Raw genomic sequence first — 22,786 nt, 5'->3', positions numbered from 1 at the left:
GGCTGCCGCTGCCCCTGCTCCCCTGTTTGCAAGTCTCGTGGGGACCCTCAGAGTCTAGGAGAAAGTAGAAAGTTCATGCCCAAAAAGGGGCATGGGCCTCCTTTAGAGTGAGGGGGCACCGGTCTGTCCTGGTCTCTCTCTCTCTTCTGCGGGTGCTATAACCTTTTTCTTTTAACAACTGAAAGACTCAACTTGTCCTAAAATACGAGAAATGAACTCAGACAAATGAAAACCATCTTTGCAGGTTCACGAGTCAGACCTTTTTAACCAAACAAAGTTCAGAAGCAGTTGCTTTCCGGTGCTAACGCCCCTGATTTCATCAGGCCTGCGCTCCCAGGGGCTCTTTGTACTAGAGCGCTACTTACGAAGAAGTAAACATGACAAAAATTGTCATTCCCCTTGTCACTCCAAAGAGCCATCTGCTCCTGCGTTAAAGCCATTTTCTATTAAATTTACCAGCATGCTAATTAAAGAATGACTGGAGCACGGTGAAGCCGCCAGATGCTATGAAGATACATCACTGTCTTTTTATAAGGTTAGGCAAACAGTTCATGAAACGTGCAGACGCTACATCTGCTCTGCCCACCAGCACGGCTAAACCCCATTCACCTGAGAAAATCATCTCACAGCAGTGCTTTCCAAGAGACTTTGCTGAAATATTTAATGCCTTTGTACATGATTTAATTAACTGCCTCAGTAATTACATCAGGGTGCCTTGAACTTGACTTTCCTTGGGGTTCTTGTGTCTCCTCATAGCTAATCAAACACCTGCTCAATGATGTCCTTATTTGTAGGAGTCGAATTACAAAGAGCCTCACATAAGTTTGGGCGCTCAGCCTCTCTCCATGACATTTCACTCGGGTGTATGAGTTTGAAAGCATTTGAAGGGCCTCTTTGGAAGAAAAGCAGAGAAATCGAGAGGAGAAGGAAATGAGGCGTCGTGCCAGGGTCTCCGTGTTACGGAACTCTTGCTGATGACGCAACAGCGCGGTGGGCCTCTGCTGACCACTCTCTTCAAGGAAATATATAGCCATTTTCTTTTGTCACAGAATGAGTTTGAATTTTGGCCTTATACACATTCTTCTCCTCTTTAATTGAGCACAATATTTTGATCATCATCAGTGATTGTAGCTAGAAAACATGCTGCTTGTCACAAAATTAAAAAGTAACAAATTACAGTTATGAATGGATGCTCACTTTGGAGCAGAGGAGAGACCATTCTTTTAATCAAGGATCCTGAAGGCTGGATGTACTCTCTTCCCCTGATGGGTTTTGGGGTCACTAGCTTAAGGGTCATGGGCAGTGTGGAGGGGGTGGCGTTGCAAAGCCGTAGGTCTGCGGCGAGATGAGCTTCCGCGCAGCCAGCTTTGCCTCCCTGCTCAGCAGGTGTCCTCAGTGCCGCAACAGCCACGTAGGTGAGAGGTTTGCCCAAAAGAAGCGGCAGGACATGGCCGGAAGCATACGACACCCATCCTCTGCCCGGGTCTGTGCTGCATCTACGGCTCATTAATCATGTTGCGGTTTAGGGCACATGATCTTTTACAATATAACACAACTACATCGATGGAACTTGGAGCTCCCTTGTGTGTCTATATTTGATGAAGATGATGGTGATATCAGGAAATCATTATAAGCAATGGATAAATATATAAGTATATTTAACAAAATAATTCTTCGCATGCCTTAAAAATTGGTTCTATCATCTCATTTTGTTATTCTGTGACATTGCCCGTGTCTGACTCCTACGTCAATACCACTGATGTCCTTCCAGCATGCTTATTTCTGTGGAGCTATTTTTTCTGACTGGTGCCATCTGTCATTATAACTTACCTTCCATGCTGAGTGGCGTTGCATGTGGTGATTACTGGTTTCCTGGTCCCTGGGACCTCACTGTTCTCCCTGAAAGAGCAGGGTCCCAGAAGGGCTGTGTGCAAACACCTGGCTCATCCACATGTCCTGTGGAGAGTAAAACCTGGCATGGGAAGTCAATCACCTGTATTCTGTTGAGGCTGTGGTGGAGGTTCGCACTGAGTGCACACGTGTGTGTGTGTGTGTGCGTGTGTACGCGCGCTCGCGTTCATGGGAGAGGGCAGGCGGACTCCCGTTGCTCAATAAAGCAAGAACAGATGGCACAGTCACTCCCAGGCTCGGCATGGCACACACCATATGAGCATTCCCTGCCATCAGCCCCCCAGACATTTAAATCCCCAGGGCTCCAAGAGACCCTGTGCCGATGCACTCCTCTAAACAATCGAAATTTCTTGACTTTCTGTCTTTTCTCCACATTCCTTCCCACGCCCAATCCATGGAGCCTCTTGCATGGTCTAGGGGAGAAGGCGCCCTGACTGATGAACGCAAATATTCCAATCTCTTTAACACAGCGGTTCTCAACCTGTGGGTTGCGACCCCTTTGGGGGTAGAACGACCCTTTCACAGGGGTCGCCTAAGACCATCGGAAAACACATATATAATTACATGTGGTTTTTGTGATTAATCACTATGCTTTAATTATATTCAATTTGTAACAATGAAAATACACCCTACATATCAGATATTTACATTACAATTCATAACAGAAGCAAAATTACAGTTATGAAGGAGCAACGAAGATAATTTTATGGTTGGGGGTCACCACAACATGAGGAACTAACTGTATTAAAGGGTCACGGCATTAGGAAGGTTGAGAACCACTGCTCTAACACAAACACCCCCACACTATGGAGATGCCAATCCTGAAAACTCCATTAGTTAATTTTTATCTGTCTTCATTTGTTCTGATCCAAGTGTCTCCAGCAACATCCTGGTGACAGCATGGCTTTTCATGTAGGTTTCTCTATGAGTAAAATCATGCTTATTGCGAGAGGATGAATCAGGGTCCGGGATTAGACAGCGGTTGCTATGGATGAATTATTTAGCATGTGGCCCGTGGGAACTGTTCCTCAGAGAACAAGACACTGGGATGAGGGGACCATGGGGGCTCCTGCGTCATTCCCAGGTGTTGTCTGCAGCTGCCATCTCTCCATCACATCGTTTACAAGTGCAACTTATGCTGGTACAGAACTTCCCATTCCCAATACTGTTACAACTTGGGGTTGCCCTGGGGGGTAAGGTCCACCACTACATTGTTCGCCCACAGAAGAGTGGGCTTTGACACCCAGTTCTGAGTGTGTCTATGTGCGACAACAGTCACTATTTTCATCCACTATCCCTTACGTACTATCATCGGTTCATTGAGTTCAGCAGTCACCTTGAACGATGGGTAACACATTTTGGTGGCGCACATATGATTCTGAAGCTGGATTATGAAAGTGTGGAAGCAACCGAAGGGTCCATCAAAGGTTGAACAGGTAAGCAAAATGTCGTCTACACATACAATGGAATATTATTCATCCTTAAAAAGGAAGGAAATTCTGACCTGTGCTCCCCTGTGGGGGAACCTTAAGGACACTGTGCTAAGCAAAAAAAATAAGGCAGTCACAAAAGGACAAAGAAGGTAAGATTAATTCTATTTAGAGGAGGTACCCAGAGGAGTCCAGTTCTGGGATGGAAGGTACAGTGGTGATTTCCAAGGACTGCGGGAAGAGGGGACGGGGAGTCCATGTGTGACAGGCACGGAGTTTCAGTTCTACAAGCTAAAAGGGGTTCTGTTGATGGACGACGGTCATGAAAGCACGACGAGAGGGAATGTAGTCAAGACTTGCCCCTGATTTTACACTTGAACATGGTTAACACGGTCAGTTTTGCTATGTGTCTTACCGCAATAAAGAAAAACTGAAGGGAAAGCAAGAAGAATTGTGGTTCCTGTCCCAGGGCGCTTCCAGCCCCATGAGAGGCCGGCCCGCCGAGCGGAACAGGGTTAACGGCGTGCAGACGAAATAGAGGTTCACACGGAGGAGACCCAGGCCGTGTCACGAAGAAGCTGTCACAAGAGGCAGGCCCTTACGTAGTTCCTTCCAGTGCTGGAAACGCGTTGGGCAGACGCCTTCCGTTCCGGCTTGCAGAACAGGAGGCTGCGCTGAACTTGACCGCGCTGCACCTGCCCGTTCTCGGGGTTGAACCCGAGACGCCCTTCCGGCCCAGCAGGGGGCGCCGGCGCCCGCAGTGCGCCTCCAGCCCCACAGGGGGCGCTCCGGCCCGGCCGCACCGCCCCTCCCGGGAGGCCCCGCCCCTCCCGGGCGGTCCCGCCCCTCGCGCGCAGGGCCCGCCTCTCCGCGCAGGCGCGCAGACGCCGCGGCGCGGGCCCGGGGCAGCATGGCGGCCGCCTCGCTGGGCGAGAAGGAGAAGGAGCGGGCTGCGGGCGGCAACAGCACGCGCGAGCGGCTGCTGTCCGCGCTGGAGGACCTGGAGGTGTTGTCGCGGTAATGCCGGAGGCCCGGGCGCCGCTGGGCGGGGGGCGGGGGGCGGGCTCCGAGCCGGCCGGCCGGGGCTGGCGCTGGCTTCGGGGTCCCGGCTGGGAGGGAACCCCCCCACCCCTGCGCGCGGCCCCCGGGTGCCATCAGGGCTGCGGCGCAGCGTGGGCGGCCGGGGTCCGCGGGGGCCCGCGTGTCCTCCCCGTTATTCCTTCCTTCGGGATGGTCTCACCTTTCGGGCCAGCGCGTTCCGTGGTGGCCCCTTTCATTCCCTCGCGTTCACCTGGGTGTTAAGAGTTTTACTCCCGCTTTGAGCTCTTGTTCCCGTCCCCGCTGTTTGACATCCCATCGCAAGGCTTTATTACCGATGTTTTTATTTTTAGAGAGAGGGAGAGACATCCGTTTGTCGTTGCGTTTCCCGCTGCGTTCTCGGGCTGATTCCCGCATGGGCCGGGACCGGGGGCTCGAACCCGCCACCCGGGCGTGCGGGGGTGGCGCTCTGACCGCGGCGCGGCCCTGGGGGCCCATCGTGGCGCTTCCTCCGCGCAGCCCCCCCGCCGTTTCAGTCGCCTGCCGCCGTCTGTGCCGCCCGCGAGCAGCGCTGCCTTTCCAACAGGCGTCTCCTGACGCTTTTCCGCGTTAAAACCCCTGCGAGGTTCCCACTGGCCAGTGAGCTCGCTCAGGCCCGCAACCGTGGGCTCAGGGTGCGGGGGACGGAGCCCTCCCCGTCCGCTGGGAACGCGCCGCGTTATCCTCGTGGGCTGCCATCCCCCGCCCCCGCGGGCCTGGAGCTGGTCTTGTTTTATTTCACCTTGAAACACGCACAAGATTATGTTTTTGCTGATCTTTTCCTGTAAGATGAGCGACAGGGAACTTTTTCTATAAAGGGCCGGATTGAAAATATTTGCGGAGGCCAGACGGTCTCTGCCGCGACCGCCAACTGCCGTGGTGGCGGGAAAGCGACACGGAGGGGCAGGTGTGCCGGGGTCACCGAGGCCGCCGACAGACCCTCGCGTGGGTGTCATGTGCCCCTCGCGTGGGTGGCACGTGCCCCGCCCGTCGCGCCCCGGCGGCGGGTTCTCGCTGGGTGCCTGGGCCGTGCAGGGAGAAGCCCTTACTTGGGGCTTCGGCACTTCCCCTGGATCGTCCCCGTTGTCCTTTGCAAAGCTCTGCTGCCTCTTTCCAAGCATTTAGCTTCGGTTTTTACAGAAACTGCTTTTCTGCTCACAGTCTTATTTAATTGCTGCTCATGCGTGTGCTGGGTATGGATTTACTTGCAGTGATCAGTAAAACTTTCGTGAGTGACTGATAGCGCCGCTGGGGGGGGGGGGGGGGCTGCACCCACGCGCCCCTGCTGTGGATGCCGCGGCCCCGCAGGGCTGCAGAGCCTCCAGTGCATGTACTTGGTTTGGTTTGGTTTTTAACTTTCTCTCTTTTCTTAAGGGAACTCATAGAAATGCTGGCACTTTCGAGAAACCAAAAGCTGTTACAGGCCGGAGAGGAAAACCAAGTAAGTGGCTTCTTTTTGAACTCGAAACAATACCACCTCAAACCATAATTTCTCCCAAGTTTCCTACTTACTTTGGGAACAGAAAAACTTTTTAAGTTACTAATTGAAACTTTTAAGTTGATGTTTGTGTCATTTACATAAGGTAACAATGTGTTTGAGAAAATAATGGTCTAAGGGGTTTAGCAGTATTATTTTCTGTTCTGGTTACAGTCACACATTATTCATTTTTATCTTTCGAGTTAGCCAGTAAAGCCTCCTTAAACGGAGATTCACACCGGCTCTGGAATCAGGAAGGTCAGTGTTCTCCCACACTAGCCCTTTATTGTAGGATCGCTGTTGCTAAGGCAGCCCGGAAGAACGGAAGTGGAGCCGGCACGTGTTTGTGCAGGTTACTAAGTAGACGTTGAGTTACAGGTAGATTTCATTTCCTTTATACTTTTTTGTGCTTCCTAATTTTCTACAGTGAACAGATTTTTTTTTTTCTGAGTTAAACTTTTTTTTCTCTTCACCTTTATTGTTGACACTATTACAGATGCCCTCATTCCCCTCCTTGTCCCGCCCCCACCTGCCCCCACTGTCCTTTCCCTCTGGCCATTGCCACACTGTTGGATGTGTCATGTATGTTCTTTGGCTGATCCCTTAACCTTGTATTATCCAACCTGACAGCTGCCAGTCTGTTCCCTGTGTCCAGGCCTCTGTTCCTGTTTTGTTTGTCAGTTTATTTTACTCATTAGATTCCACATATAAGTCACATCATATAGTATTTGTCTTCCTCTGACTGGCTTATTTCACTTAGCGTGATACTCACCAGGTCCATCCGTGCTGTCCCAGAGGGTAAGGTTTCCTTTTTCATGGCTGCATATAGTATTCCATCGTGTAAACGTACCACAGCTTTTTTATCCAGTCATCAGTTTTGGAAGATTGTATGTTTCTAGGAGTTTATCCATTTCTTCCAGATTGTCTGATTTGTTGGCATATAGTTGTTCATAATATTTTCTTATAATCTTTGTATTTCTTTGGTGTTAGTTGTTACTTTTCCTCTTTCAATTCTGATTATACTTATTTGGGTCTGCTCTCTTTTTTTCTTGTTGAGTCTGGTCAAAGCTTTGTCAGTCTTGTTTATCTTTTGAGGAAACCAGGTCTTGGTTTCATTAATCTTTTGGGGGTGTGTTTGCTTTTTTTTTTTTGAGACCCTTAGCCATTTCTTTCTGCTCTGACCTTGATGATTTCCTTCCTTCTACGCACTGAACTTTGTTTGTTGCTGTTCTCCAGCTCCTTTAAGTGCAACATTAGATTGTGTGTTTGAGTTTCTCTTCCTTCCTGAGGCTGCCCTGGGATGCCGTGAGTTCTCCTCCTGGGGCTGCGTTTGCTGTGTCCCATAGGCTTTGCGTGCTTGTGTTCTCGTTTTCATTTGTTTCAAGGTAGTGTTTGTTACAGGACGCAGCTCAGTCTTCGGTGTGCCATAGCTTATAAAAAGGAGAGGAACTGCGTGTCAGAAGGAACTTGAGGACGTATGTCTGTATTTTACAGTCTAACAAATTCATAATAATATTTTTAAAATTAATTCTTAATTTTGATGGCCATTTCCTTTAAGATATATTATTTCCTGCTAGTGCAGTAAAGCAAAGGTATTTAGACTGGATCATGTCTTCTGTCCTGGGGGGTGATGATGGTAACCACCCCTCACTGAGCTTTTCTGTGGGTATGTAGTGTACACGACATCAGGAATCCTCATCACAGCTCCGGGTGCACAGGTGCTGCTGTTCCGCCCTCTTCCTGATGAGAAAACGGGCTCCCAGCGGTCTGGTGACTGTCCCTTGTCACACTGCTAACAAAGGAAAGCCCAGGGATCTGAACCCAAACTTTCTCTTTTCTGCTTCTTCACCTTCATGGCTAGTGCCAAAACTTATTTACTGGTTTTGAAATCACTCTTTTATCCTACTAAAGAGCACTAGGCATTAAATCACAGGTTTTATGTGACAGTTACATTTTTCTAATATTAGCATAAACATTTAAAAATACAAGGTGGTTTTTTAAGGTCTTGGTATCAGCCAAAATCATCTCAAGTACCAGCATTTGGGGGAACCTCCACTGCATGACATTTTCAAGAATAAACTTTAAAATGTTTTCTTTCCTGCGAGATGAATAAACTTACTCATTTTGGCATATTGCTAGTTCTGAAAGACGAGTTGTGTTTTGTATGAAAGAATAGCATATAATTACAAGAAAATCTTAATGTTTTCCAAATAATTATAAGCTATTTTGATTTTTAATAAGGATCAAAAATATTTGGAGGTGTTAAAATTTTATAGCCCAGAAAATTAACAGGTGGATTCTTTGTTTCATTATAATGGAGCTTTTAAATATTCTGTTACCTGCTTTAATCAGTTATTCTCTCACAGGTGCTGGAGTTGTTAATTCACAGGGATGGAGAATTTCAAGAACTAATGAAGCTGGCATTTAATCAGGGAAAAATCCATCATGAAATGCAAGTTTTAGAAAAAGAAGTGGAGAAGAGGGACAGTGACATTCAGCAGCTACAGAAGCAGCTAAAGGAGGCTGAGCAGATACTCGTAAGTGGGCAGTTAGGTTATTTAACAAGGATATTGTTTAATGTATTTTTTAAAAGACTTTATTTTCAGAGGGGGGAAGGGAGGGAGGCAAAGAGAGAAACATCGATGTGAGAGAGAAACATTGATCAGTTGCCTCTTATATGCACCCCATCTGGGGACCAAACCCACAACCCAGGCACATGCCCTGACCGGGAATTGAACCGGGGACCTTCAGCTCTGCGAGACTATACCCAACCAACCGAGTCACACCAATCAGGGCTCTTTAGTGTGTTTTTGAAGAATAAGTCTAGTATTAGTATTTTGAAGTGGCAGAAACTTGATTTTCCAAGTCTGAAAGTGACAGCTTCTCCTTTTGGTTAAATGAAGGCCATTGTCATTTTCTTTTTCACTTATTGTTTCAGGTAGTCTACATTACTGTTGAGAACAACGGTTTTATTACTTAAAGATTACATAGGATTGAATTATAGAAATGGGAAGCTTTACATGTATCACATCCTGATACAAGTATTAGTTGTTCATACTCTACATCTTTACTTCAGTTATAAAAATATTCAAAACATGGACCAGTTTTATAAACTTTATAAATAAAAATTATGTTGTTTAGTCTTCCATCCTGAACTAGGTGGGATTAGGACAGATGTCAGGATCTCCAGTTTTTCCTTTTCTCCTCTGGGCTGCTGTTTCAAAGGGGCAATTTATTTGCTCTCATTTGCCTAGTTACTTCACTAAATACAAACTAATGTAATTGTTGCATGGTATTGTTGGAGGTGATGTACTGTATAAATGAATGAGTATCAGTCCTAGGATATGTCTTGTAAATGAAAAGAATGCCTAGGTATTTTGTCCTTGAACTAGGTGAAAGAATGGGATACCTCTGGGGCGGGTCGTGGTCTGGATCTCTTCTGCATGACGGAGGTTGTGGGGATTTCCAGACTGGCAGTTGTTCCTGTGGGATACGTAACATTGTGAATTAAGGGGAAAACTATGCTTGATATGGTTGAGAGTAAACCGCATTTCTCTTCAAATGTTCTTTAGGCAACAGCTGTATACCAAGCAAAGGAAAAACTGAAATCAATAGACAAGGCAAGAAAAGGTTAGTACTGTGGGAATACTGAGTGGCTTTCTGAAAAAGTTAAACTTTTAGTCTCAAGAAACTGGTGAGAGTATGACTAGTGATCATCTGTTGCTGTCGGAAGGTCCTAGTGAGTTTTCATCGTGAAGAGCGGTGTGCTAGTGCTGGGCGTCCAGGTCACACCCTCCCAGGTGACCAGCAGCAAGGTGGGCCAGGCCATGGCTACGTCCCGATGTGCAACGAGGGCGGTGGGTTTACAGAGCGTTGGGAGAAGGGGCTGCAGGCTGAGAGCAGGTGGGGTTTGAACGGGGCTGTAAAGGGGAGGACAGACTGAGGAAACACCGGCGGTCACCTCCAGCGGGCCTGAGGACGCCATGGAGTCCGGACCGCGGCCCCACGATGTGGACGCAGCGTGTGGCCGGGAGCCCCCTGCTTCCCCTACTGGGAGCCAGGATGGCACCGATGAGCCTGGGAGCTCCCCTTGACCATAGCTGTCTGAAGTTAGCGGCCGCAGGCTTGCCTCACTTGCCGCCCCCCGTTTTGGGGAGCCCCTGGTACCGCTGGGGATGTGTCCTCCCAGCTTTTCTTAGGTCTGTAGAAACGCATATAACAAGCCCAGTACAAATAATACGTACACAAGCTCTAAAAAGTCAGGATATGCTCCGCGTATCGTTTACAGCTCTCATCTTCCACTTAGTGAGATGCTGCGGACGTCCTTCTGCGTCAGGCAGCGTGTAGGTGCAGGGCCGCGTCATCCTGCAGCGGTGCCCGTGTGTGCCTGGCCGTGTAGTGTCTGAGCGCCGCTGGGGACCTGCTGTCAGAGGGGCGGTCGTGTTCGGTGGCCGCTGATGGGGGAGGCCATCGAGCGCTGTCCTGCTGGTCTCCCAGATTTAGTGCTTTACTGACGTCAGCTGCTTTTCTGAACGTCTTGCTCTTGGGCTTGGAAATCTGTATATGATTTAAGTCTCCAGTGGACATGCAGGCACCTTTCGGGACGGGAGGTAACTCAGATCATCTTGTTTTCGAGGACGGCAAGTTTAAGTGCTGCCTGTAGCCGGGGTGTGCATTTCTGCACGTCCGGGCTCGCTTGGCTGACATGTTACCCTTGGCTCGCTCGCTCAGGTGCCATCTCCTCCGAGGAAATCATCAAGTACGCACACAGGATCAGCGCGAGTAACGCCGTGTGCGCCCCGCTCACCTGGGTCCCAGGTAAGGACGCTTCTCCTTCTCCTAGGGAGGTGTGGGTTTGAAAAGTCTTAGGTGGCGGTGCACAGAAACGGGACGGCAGGGTTAAATACAGAACGCGTTTAAGTGTGGAGGGTGTGTGATGCCTGCATCTTCTCACACCTGAAGGTTCATAGGTAAGAGCACAGGTCCTGGGTTTTATCCGTTTGGTCTTCTACAGTGCTGTTGCTGCCAGGCACTGCGTGTGTTTTTCATTTTTAAAAATAGCCATAAATTAATAATTTTTAGAAGCACAAGATAACGTATGATGATTCTAAAGCTATAGATTTATATGCCTGTAAAACTCAGTCTGGCCAGAAGCCAGCTTCTAGAGCCATTAGGGTTTCCACAGAAACTGCAGCCCAGGAGACAGTCCCAGCTCTTGGGTGATAAAGGCGAAGCGCGGGGCCCCCGACAGCGACCACGCAGGCCTGGGGAGAGCTGGAGCAGGAGAGAGGGCGGAGGGCGTCACGCGCTGCCGCTGTGTCACGGGGCAGTGGGTGACCCCCTCGCAGGACGGAGGCACTGAGCTATAGCGGCAATCTTGGGGAGCAGGGGCGACGGGCCTCTCAGCCTCTAACTCCTGGTGGTATCTGGGTATTTTGCCATATTTGGGATGAGCGATCTGGAGTTTGTGAGAAGTGTTACCAAAAAGTTGGTCCACCTCTGGCCAAGTTTTTATCAGTCCAGAACTTGAGTATGCTTTTGTGATTGGAAATGAAGATGATTGGCTCCTGATACTGGAAAGTGAAGGGATTAGTCTTTTAAGTGACAAGATGAAAGGGCGAGGTTAGGAAACATTTTTATTCAGACAGTTCTTGGTAAGCATGCTGTCCTTCCTATCATTAAAAAGGTGTTATAATCTGTTCTCCTTCAGAGTATGGATCATTGTTTTCACAGTAAGTAATGCAGATAAGCTAGAGGAATCAAGATCTTTTTAACTTAGTCATTTGGAATGTTGGCTAAAATGACACACTTTCATATAGAGAATACAGTGATCCCTCACTTATCGTGGGTATTACGTTCTAGACCACCCCCCTACGATAGGTGAAAATCTGCAAAGGAGGAACCTTTCATTTATTTTAGTATTTATATATATTTTAAGGCTTTATAAACCCTCCCCACACACTTATAAACCGTTCCCAGTCCCTTATTAACCTTTCCCACTCCCTTACTAACCTTTCCTACACTTTTATAAAACTACTTATGTTCTTAAACATATTCTACACTCTTAAACCTACGTAACTTTAACAGCATACGTATACAGTGCCACAAAATCCCGCGATAGAGCGAAAAATCCGTGATAAAGAATTAAATATAATATTTTTTAAATCCCGCGATACAGTGAGGCCGCGATAAAGTGAACCGTGATATAGAGAGGGACTACCGTAGTATGTTACGGTGAAGATTCAGAGGAAATATGAATGCATGTATTTTTAAACTAAATATATTATCCTCTTGCCCTGGCCGGGTGGCTCAGTTAGTTGTAGGATTGTCTGTACACTAAAAGGTTGCAGGTTCAATCCCTGGTTGTGGCGGGTAAAAGGATTAAAAATATATATACATATTTATATATAATCCTTTTAGCAACAATTGATAGATGACCTTTCTATTCCAAAATTGAAAATATAGCTTGAGTTTTTCAAAGTGAACCAAGGAAAATCTGTACTTCGGGGAGGCATTAATGCCTATTTCACGTGTGGTTAAATACAAAGTCGTCTGTCTTCGGGGTTTTTTAGGGGACCCGCGGAGACCATACCCGACTGATTTGGAGATGAGAAGCGGGCTGCTGGGGCAGATGAACAACCCACCCACGAACGGCACGAACGGGCACTTACCGGGGGACGCGCTGGCCGCGGGCAGGCTGCCAGGTGACGTTGGCTGGGGGGGCGGGCAGGCCGGGCCGCGGGTCCGGGCGCGGCTCGCCTCCGTAGCTGGGTTTTCGGCCCGCGTATCCTGCGCTCCGCTCCGGTTTGAAGACTGTCCTAGAGGTTCTGAAATTAGAATAAACCGACTCTTCTCTTTCTCATCTGGTAATAGGCCGTTTTTCTCAGACATTAGTCCTCTCATTTTTATAGTTCTAAACATTTTTTAAAATTGTTGAACATACTGTATAAACAGGACCAAAATACATATGTTCAGTTCAAAGATTATAAAGTGAATACACTCCTGAAAGACCCCCAAGTTAACAAATAACAAAGCTTTTTGTAGGCTTTTAATGTTACAAAAGTTGCATTTTTGTGAGATTCGGTTTATTCTGAGCTTCAGCCTTCCTCACGTTTTGCATATAGGTTTGTGCTATTCTGATACATATTTTGTTCCCATATTTTATCTTTTGTAGAAGTGACTTGTTTGGACTTGGTAGGACACTGAAAAAGTTAAAGGAAAAGAACTACCCTTTCTGTCAGTCACGTAGAATATTTTCCCCGTTTCATTGCTCCCCTGTAATATTTAGTGTTAACGTGGTCTAGACGGTGCGTGTCTCCTGCAGCAGCTCGTTGTGAGCATCAGTGGGGGCGTTACCTAAAGCCCAGCTGGGCACGGCCGTGCGTGTGTTTTCCGGGGTGGCTCCTCACTGTTCTCGTGGCGATTGTAGCGTGTCATTAGCGGAGGGACAGGTATTCCCTCCAGGAGCAAGGCAGGGCCCCCAAGGATCCCCCGACCCCGTCCTGAGGACTGTTCAGGCTGCGCCCTTGGTAAAGGGGTGTCTCCCTTCCAGGAGTAAGAGGGGAAGCGTGGGGTCCCGAGAGAGGCCCCCACCGCCCTCTGCGGACAAAGTTAGTGTTGCGGCCGCTGGCCAGGGGGCGGTGGGGTCAGGGTCGGGGAGCAGCGTGGACTCGAGGCCTGAACAGCAGTCTAGACGTGTGACGCGCAGCACGTTAGCTGTTGGTTACACACGCACACACACGCACTTCCCAGGACGGCGGGGGAGTGGGCGGAGCTCGCACTCACCTGCCAGGGCCAAACTGGAAACAAAACTAAATGGGGGACAGTCGCCCTGAACAGCCAACGGCGGACTAACGAGGGGTCTCATAGCCAAGGACCCGACTCGCCGCCCAGCGGCCCGCGCGCCGTGGCCGCGCCTCTGAGTGTCCGCGTGGAGGGGCATCGCCGAGGTCCGTAGTGACCGGTAGGAATGCCGTCCTTACGTGCGCTGCTTGCCTCCCCGCAGATGTCCTCGCTCCGCAGTACCCCTGGCAGTCAGGCGACATGGCGGTGAACATGTTGCCTCCAAATCACAGCAACGACTTCTTGCTGGAGCCCCCGGGACACAACAAAGAGAACGAAGATGACGTCGAGGTCATGTCCACGGACTCCTCGAGCAGCAGCAGCGACTCCGACTGAGGCACCACGGAGGGGCTGCTGCAGCGCGGCCCCCGGTCGGGACGGTAGTGGGCTGTGCCGCCCGGGCAGCACCCCGGAATCGTCCCCCGGCGCTGTGCAGCCCAGGCAGCACCCCGGAATCGTCCCCCGGCGCTGTGCAGCCCAGGCAGCACCCCAGAATCGCCCCCCATCACTGTTGGGAAGGAGGGTCTCCATTCCGTGCCGTCCTGCCCTGTTCTGTTCCAGTCGTGCTAGACTGACACACAGGCTCTGGGTGTGGGGCCGGAGAGGGTGACCCATGTGCGTGTCCCCAACAGGCCATCTGGCGTGATCTAGAATGTGCGTCCTTTCCGGAAGGCAGAGACCCTCACTGAAGTGAAGGCTGCGCCCTGGGCGGGTCGCCAGTCAGTCAGTGTCGCCAGGTTTGCCAAGGCTGCGGGGGCGCCCTGTCCTGGCCTGGCCGGAATCAGCCAGGGGTGCCTCTGCGCGCAACAGCAGCCTGGTGCCCTCTCCTCCCTCCTCTCGTCCCCTCCCCTTGCTCTTTCAGATTTAAAAAGAGAAGGAAGTGGAGGTTTGTTAGCTTCTGTCGCAAGAACGGGAGACATTGCCTCCGTCTGTAGTGGTTGTAATTGCAACTCTGTACACAAACTAATTTATTTGTACTCTTTGTGTTATTTTAATTTAAGCTACCTTTGGTGTAGTTTAGAAAACGATTTCTATAAATCCAGTTGCCTTTTATACATTAGAATTCTGGAGTGTGGCTGAATGTGATGTAATAAATACAACTCATAGTAATCACAGCTGGTGAGTTTCTCAAAGGCTGCTTTTTGGAAGGAATAGAATGAGGTGGGTTGTTTTTGTTTTTAATAATTTTTTAAAGCCATAATAATGTCAGATCTTAGGAATAAAAAAAAAAGATTTTAGAATATAAAACACTGCTTTCACCTTCCCCCCTTACTGCAGTTCCCAGAAGGAATCACTTTAACCACTTTCAATTTCTGGTGGTAGTTTCTTCCATGTTTAAGTGATATGCTTATCAATTATAATCTGATTTAGCTATTTTAGAGAATGTACCTTATTATAATGTAGCTCAAACATTCTAACATCAAAAAGTATGTAAAAATGAAATAGGAAATGAAATTTATAAGTGGTAAATTATATAATGTACACATAATTTTGGAAAAGGAAGAAAGTAAGAACTTAAGTATGATATCCAGTTACTGAGAAAAAAAGTCTCTTGGACCATGTATTACAGTAGTACCTCACTCTTTAAAGGGAAAATTCAAATGTAACCAGCTCTTGAATCGTGGGCTTTTACAGAAGTGGGCTCATTAAAAAAAAGGAAGTATCTGTGGTCTAATCCAGCAGTTCTTAAACTTTTTGGTTTGAATCCCTGTATATTAAAGATTACTGAGTACCCCAGAGAGTTTTGTTTTTTGGAGGGCCTTACCTAGTCCTATGTACCGTACTAGGAACAAAAAACAAATACAAGAACTTCTTATTCATTTACAATAACTCGACTTAATATAAATAACTTTTATGAAAAATAACTTTCTAAAATAAAAAACCAGAAGAGTGGCACTCAGATTTTTACAAATTTCTTTAATGTCTGGTTTAATAGGAGAGGCTGGGTTCTCAGGTCTGCTTTTACACTCGGTCTGTTACATCACGCGTAGCATCGGGAAAACTACGCTCAGGAAAGACAGAGTGAAAAGGCAAATCACGTCTGACTCTTAAAAACCAGCCTTGAGCCCTTGCCAGGTGGCTCAGGCTGCTGGAGCAGATTGGATTCCTGGTCAGAGTGCGCACAGCCCTAGGTTGTGGGTTCAATCCCCCGTTAGGAAAACCGAGCGGATGTTTCTCTTTCATGGCTCCCCGCCTCACTCCCTCTCAAAATCAATATACATATCCTCCGGTGAGGACTTAAAAAGAATAGCTTTGACCTTGAGCATCCTCCAGGGGTCTCAAGGACGTCCCCAGACCACACTTGGAGAACTAGCCCCCCAGTCTCCTTCACATATAAGGATGCTGCATCTCACAGAGATGAAGTGACAAATCCAACATTAGCTTGCCTGCTAATGACAGAACACAGATCCTACCAAGTTTTTCTCCCTCCACTTGGTTTAGGTTCCCAATGAGAAACCTAAGAAATACACCCTCATAACCTACCTGTTCACGCTACTTGCAAGAACTATCACAGTATATCGCTATTCCCAAAACGAGGAAAATCAATGAATATGATATATTCCACTAGTCACAAAGTCACCATGTATCACATTTTCTGTATCTGGAACACAGTTCATAACATAATCCCAGGAAATCTTTCGCAAGCACTGGCTGAAACGGTGGCAGTTACATTAAGAGACTGAAAACAAACAGGCAATGATACAGAACTTTTCAGATAAAACGGAGCTGTTCTGAAATGCAGATACTTCGCTCTCTGACCGAGCCTTATTTTGTTTTTTTTTTACATCAGGTAATCTTGTTCATCCACAGATGACTTCCTGTGTAGCCTACCAGGTGACCCAAATCTTCTTTAAAGGGATCGTAGCCTTGTTCCTTTAAACAGCGTAGTGCCCAGAAAAGCTGGTCCAGTGGAGGAAATTCTTCCCAGGGAACCCACTCCCAACCTAAAAAAGAAAGATACCAAATCAACCTATTCAGCTGAAAGGAAACAAAGGTGACTCATTTTGGCAAATTAACCTAAACTTAAAGAATTCAGCTTAAAAATAATTTGCTACTGAAGAAAGTACAATAGCAATGCTATGCATTTCACGTGACTATAAAAACGACTTGCGTTTAGAATGAAGATCTTAAGAGAATGGTGATCTTCTAAAACATGCGATTATGTGAGCATGAAGCCAAGATTACGAGGACAACCCTGGTAACACCCAGATTCAGCATGATTCAGTTTTCATTTAAATACTTGGCTACACTATATGCCCAGACCCACATTAAAGTACACCAGCTTCCTCACCTCTGAGGTCACAGAGTTCTAAGCTCCCCTTCATCTCTTAAAAAAGTAATGGAAGCTATAGAGAGAATAAAAATATTCTGTGCTATGGTGTATCTTAGGAAGACAAGTAAGAGGGGACTACTTTAAAAAAAAAATTTTTTTTTTAAGGTGAAGCAAGAAAGATACAACCGTGTCTGTTATAAAATACATGAACTCACCTCTGCCTTGTGGCTAATAAAACCGCACCTCTTGGCCCTGACTGGTACGGCTCAGTGGACTGAGCACCGGCCTATAAACCAAAGGGTCACTGGTTCGATTCCCAGTCAGAGCACATGCCTGGGCTGCAGGCCGGGTCCTCAGTTGGGGGCGTGTGAGAGGTAACCACACATTGATGTTCTTCTCTCCCTCCCTTCCCCTCTCTCTAAAAATAAATAAAATCTTTTTAAAAAACCACACCACTTGATTCTAGGAAATGGTATTTGATGATTTAAATGTGCCTAACACGGAAGCACATATGCTCATGACAGGTGAATATATAAATGTTAAGATTAACATGTACATCCTATGTTCTAAATAAGTTCAGGGAGGGCTGATCAACCATGACCACAAACTAACACACACACACACACACACAGAGGGGAAAAACTGCCCAACAAAGTGTTGCAAGCTGCTGAATTAACTGAGCTCAGGAGAGCTGTCTAAAAGTTGATCCCACCTCCTAGAAAAGGAAGCGTCTGGATGACCCTCTAATGGTAAACAGATGGCTGGGCCAATTTAGCAAATTGTTGAACCCAGCAAAGGGGCTGTGGGAACCCCTGTTTATAACGATGTGGTCAAAGTTACAGGAGGCCAGGACTTCTGCACGGGGTCAGGAGTGGGGTGGTCCGCGGGACTGAGCCCGTAACTTCTGGGATCCCACATAACTCTGCGGAGACAGCGTCTGAACTGAACTGCGTCACAGGCCAGCAGAAGGTGTCTGCAGAGCCGAGGAACTGGTGGGTGTGAGGGAAACACCCCCACGTTGGCGTCTGAAGGGTGAGTGGAACAGCTCAGCTCACGTTTTGCTAGTTCACTTTAGGGGATGCCAAGTCGTCATTTTATTTAAAACATTTGTATGACTCCAGAGACCTCTAGAACACACCCTTCTGCTCATTCCATCATCTCTGTCTCTGAAACAGTTAAGACGTGATTTATTCATTCTACAGACGGCTCTTCCTCCAGGTCTCTGCCTGCCTGTCCCCGTCCTGAGGCCCCTCCTGACCCCGGGACCCGGTGCACGTGCTCTTACACAGCACGTTCTTCTTAGTCCTCATCAGTACTGATTTGTCACCTCCCCTCATTCCCACCAGAAGGTCAAGGTCAAGGGGGCAGAGACTTCATCCTATACGCCACTGTTTCTTCAGTGCCTGCCTAGAACAGGGTCAGTCACACAGTATTTTTTGAATGAAAACAGCCTTCCCCATTAGAAAAGAAATTAAACATTTACAGGGTCCAGTACATGAACCCACTTGAATCAAGTTTCATACGGCAAAAAACATGTTCAGTTAAGTTTGATATTTTTCTATTTCCTTTTCTGTTTAGGAAATCTGAAGAGAGATGATACATGCAAAGCCCTCAGACCAATGCTTAACATGGCGTAAATAATAAACGCCGGTTATTGCCCCAAAGCTCTCAGAGGACTCGGGTCGTCACAGAAGGCAGCAGATAACTGTTTTGTCAGGTTCATCATTCTCTACAGAGGGAAGTTAGTACCTCTCCGGCACAGGTGAGAAGACTCAGGAAGGCACAGTAACTGTTTTGTTTAAAATCATAGTTGGAAAAAGAAATAAAAAAGGTTTAAACACCAACCATAAAACTAACATTTACTGCTTACTGTGTTCACTAGGCTCTTAAACGCAGTAACTCACCTTCCCCTTACAAGGACCCATCTGAGGCAGTCACTAGTATTACAGACGAGAAAAGAGGCCTAGAGAAGATGCTTTAATAAGTCACAAAGCTCTACGTGGAAGAACCAAAATGCAAACCAGGCCAGTTCTCTTTCCCCCTACGTCCTTGTAGAAATACTCCAGGGTTGGAGTATGGACGTTTCTATATGAAGAGATTCTCCTCCTAGAGCAATGCCACGTAGCATTTCTTCAGGCTTCCCCCCCCCCCCAAAATGCATTCTGGTAGATAATTGTCTTACTTTCATTTTTTTCGGGCTCTGTGTTCTTAGGCTCTGCGTCGAAGGTCACGTCCACCTCTCCTTTCATTAATATAGTGACATAATGATAATTCTCTTTCTCAACGAAAGAATTCACAACCGAGGCAAAGCGAACATCTCTCAGGCGAAGAGCTGCTTCTTCCCAGGTTTCCCTTCGAGCACATTCTTCCCAGCTCTCACTGGAACACAGAAACACGCTCCGTATTTAATTCAGCTTTTGCCAGAAGTTCTTGGCTAGAAATGTCTCGTGAGAAGCAAAAAGAACTGTAATGGGTTCACACTTTAGACCGATAATTCACACCCTGCCTTTGACAGTCTGTGCGTCCTGCATCTAGTGCTCTGGGGGGGAAAGGGGAACCCTTAGCCAATGCAGCGCTAGGGGAGACGCCTGGACGCCGCAAGCAACCAGGAGGCAGTGCAGTCTATCAGCTAAGAGCACAGGCTCTGAAGTCAGCCAGACCTAGGTTTGAGTTTGAGGTCCCGTATTTGGATGAGTCCAAAGAGAATAATGTCAGCTTCTCATGGAGTCGTCGTCAGTGTATTGAGGAGATTATGATGCCTTTTCCTACAGCCTCAGAACTGAGCACGATTCCTCTCAGTTCCACAGTGGACAGAAGAAGGGCAAACAGATGCCTGTGAACTCGAGGGCTTGCTGAGGAAGGGCAGACCCCACCCTCCCCAGTCTGCACGCAATGTCAGGACACCTTTGGGAGGGAGAAAAGCAGTGAGCTTTCCGCCTGGTCGGCATGTTGGCCTTCCTCCTGAGACGGGGCCAACTCTGCCCCCAAACTGAGTGAGGGGTGCTCCAGGAGTTAGTTGTAGAGATGGGGTGCGACCCCCAGGAAGGAGATCCTGGCTGTGTCACTGCCCGGCTGCAGACAGGCGTGGCGAGGTGCGGAAACTCTCAGGCCCACGCCAACGCGTCAGAGTAGAGGTGACAGGAGGGTAGCAGCTTTTTGCTACATCTGAGACGTGTCCTTGGGTGTGGAAGGATGCCTGTCCCTGCGGAGGTGGTGGCTGATCTGAGATACACAAACCAACCCCTTTCTTAAATAATGTTACATATATCAGGTGCATAGGTTCAAAGTCATGTCTGGCTGCATGTCTGTATGTGTCTAATGTTAAGCCACAACATATAAGCCATCAGTTCGGTTATAATGTGTTCTGTAAGAGTGTGTATTTCTCGGGTACACACCACCTGCGCTGTAGTTTTTTTGACCGTGACCTCCGCAGGGCTGTGATCATAGAGGCTGGTGCCTACGCCCACTTGGGAAATTCGGAAGGAAGGAGACTGGCCAGAGTAGCCCCCAGTGGGAAAAAGGGCAGCAGCGGAAGCATTAGCAGGAGTTTCTCCTGGGCCAAGCAGACTGCTGGGGACCCAGCAGAGAGAAAATGTAGGGTGACACTAAAAGCAGAGCTCGTGGGCAGGGGGGAGGCAGTGTCAGTCAGCCAGCCCCCTACATCAGGGAGCCATGCAGGGCAGAAATCCTGGCCAGGCTTCCAGGGCACCTGCAAACATATCCTGAGAGAGCGCACGCGTGTGAATCATGCTCCCGGAGGCACTGATGGCTGGATGACAGCAGCATCCGTCCCGTGAAAGGTCTGCCCTGTTCCCTCCTTCCCCAACACACAGCAGGCAGGAAGCCAGACAAGAGGAGGTGGAAAAAGAGCAAAACTGTGGCCCACCCTCCTTTCCCCACCACAGGGGGGCGATACCTGCTAGGAAGTGGATCATATGCGCCAAAATGTGACTTATTTTTATAATCAAGAGACAGGAAAACAATCGAATCCGCAGGAAATTTCATGGAGCAGCAGGCACGGGAAAGAAACGTTAGGCCTGAAGATAACGGAAGGAGAAAATCAAGCCATTTCCTGTTGGTCTTCCATCAAATCTAGCCCGCTCAATATAGCAGTTATCTGAAGTAAAAGCTTCCACGTGAAGAGCTTACACAGTATCTAGCACTTAGTAAACAGCTCCTTAAAGTTCAATGTTGGCTCTTAGCAGTCAATATTTAGTCAAGACTCCAATATTATCTTGTGTTATTGTTAAGACTGCTCTCTCTAGTCACTGCTCTAGTAATTAGAGACTAGTTAGAATAGTGCTCTGTTTGTGATCCAAGTTTGGCTAATGCCCAGGGACAACTGACAGAGTACGAGGGCGTGACTGGATGCGCAATTTGCTTCTCAATCTAGAACTTTTATTATTTATTAACCGATGGCTTATCTTAATCCCCTGAAAATGATAAACTTGCTGATGCTTTTTAAAATTCTGAAGACAGTCCTGGCTGGGTAGCTCCGTTGGTTAGCACATCCTCCCGATAGCCAATACGCCAAGGTTGCAGGTTTGATCCCTGGTCAGGAGGGCACATACAGGAATCAATCAATGAATGCATGAATAAATAAGTGGAAAACAAACTGATGTTTCTATCTAAAATCAATTTTTAAAAAAGTACAGATTTTAAAATAAAAATAAATTCTGAAGACTATTCGTAAAAATTCCATGTGCTTTTAGAAGATCATAAGCATCCCGTTGTTGGTAAAGAACAAAGTCCGATTAAAAGGCACTGAGATCAAGTCCTTACTCGTAACTACCACTTTTTAAGAAACAGGTGGACACACATTCTTCTCCATGGCATGGGGGGAGAGGTGTTATGGTTAGAGCCTTAAAAAAATTATTAACCAAATGCAATACGTGCTCTTCCTTTGATCTCAATTGGTACAAAATAGTAAAAACACATTTTCAAGACAGCTGGGGAGCATGGCACAGACCGCGCATGATATTAAAGACTTATTTTGTCAGGTGTGGAAACAGTGGTGCGCTTATGATTGCAAAAGCTTATCACAGCTGCACACTTAACCATTTCGGGTGGTGTAACGGGAGGTCTGAGACTCCCTTTGAAAGGAAGCAGCGGAGGGAGCGAGAAGGGACGCGGCGTCGCGCTCGCACGCACGGAAGCGCGCACGCAGCCCACGAGCTCGTCCTGCCGGGCACGCTGCGCTTTCCCCGGCTCGGCCGGGGCGGGGGGGCTGCTTACCCGAACTCCAAATGACCCCCAGGAAGTTGGAAACTGCCGGCTCCGAACGACCCTTTCCTCTTCCCCAGAAGGACGCAACGGGGGTGCCTGCAGCTGGTCACCACCACTCCCACCCCGACCCCGGGCCGCTGCGTCCGCGGCTCCGCGCTGGCGGTCATGGCCGTGGGTAGTGACCATAGCCCCGCCTCCAGGGCCACCTCCAATCCAGTCCTGAGCCGGCGCCGCTGTGACCATAGCCCCGCCTCCAGAGCCTCCACCAATCCCGTCCTCAGCCGGCGCCGCAGTGGTTAGCCCCGCCTCCAGAGCCTCCACCAATCCCGTCCTCAGCCGGCGCCGCGGTGTGACCATAGCCCCGCCTCCAGGGCCCCCACCAATCCCGTCGTGAGCCGGCGCGATGCAGCGGTCCTCTGCGGGTGACCTTGGGGCTCGGTATCTCGGTCTCACCGAGGGGTTGACGCTTGGGAAACGTAGTCATAGTTCTCGAAAGTCCTGCGTGCCAGGGGCTTCGTTTTTTTCTAACGCACTTGCTGCTGGCTTTGC

The 22,786-nt window shown here is 48.2% G+C and overlaps 2 protein-coding genes across 2 annotated transcripts; one reads left to right on the top strand and one right to left on the bottom strand.

Annotated features, from left to right (window-relative positions):
• Positions 1-4,226: 4,226 nt before the first annotated feature.
• Positions 4,227-14,074, top strand: MED4 (mediator complex subunit 4). Its single transcript, XM_090258394.1, has 7 exons — positions 4,227-4,358; positions 5,793-5,859; positions 8,262-8,432; positions 9,468-9,525; positions 10,627-10,713; positions 12,468-12,599; positions 13,901-14,074. Exons 1-7 carry the CDS (start codon positions 4,252-4,254, stop codon positions 14,071-14,073), a joined length of 795 nt encoding a protein of 264 aa, XP_090114520.1. The 5' UTR covers positions 4,227-4,251; the 3' UTR covers position 14,074.
• A 1,560-nt stretch (positions 14,075-15,634) lies between these two features.
• On the bottom strand, positions 15,635-22,450 carry NUDT15 (nudix hydrolase 15). Its single transcript, XM_090258393.1, has 3 exons — positions 22,247-22,450; positions 19,194-19,390; positions 15,635-16,682 (listed from the first exon to the last, which is right to left on the bottom strand). Exons 1-3 carry the CDS (start codon positions 22,402-22,404, stop codon positions 16,525-16,527), a joined length of 513 nt encoding a protein of 170 aa, XP_090114519.1. The 5' UTR covers positions 22,405-22,450; the 3' UTR covers positions 15,635-16,524.
• Positions 22,451-22,786: the final 336 nt, after the last annotated feature.

The sequence above is a fragment of the Furipterus horrens genome, unplaced genomic scaffold (genome assembly GCF_987537825.1).
Source record: "Furipterus horrens unplaced genomic scaffold, mFurHor1.1.pri manual_scaffold_12, whole genome shotgun sequence".
In the NCBI taxonomy this organism is placed as follows: Eukaryota; Metazoa; Chordata; class Mammalia; order Chiroptera; family Furipteridae; genus Furipterus; species Furipterus horrens.
Note: the sequence above shows the minus strand (reverse complement) of the source record. Positions and strands in the feature narration are given on the sequence as shown.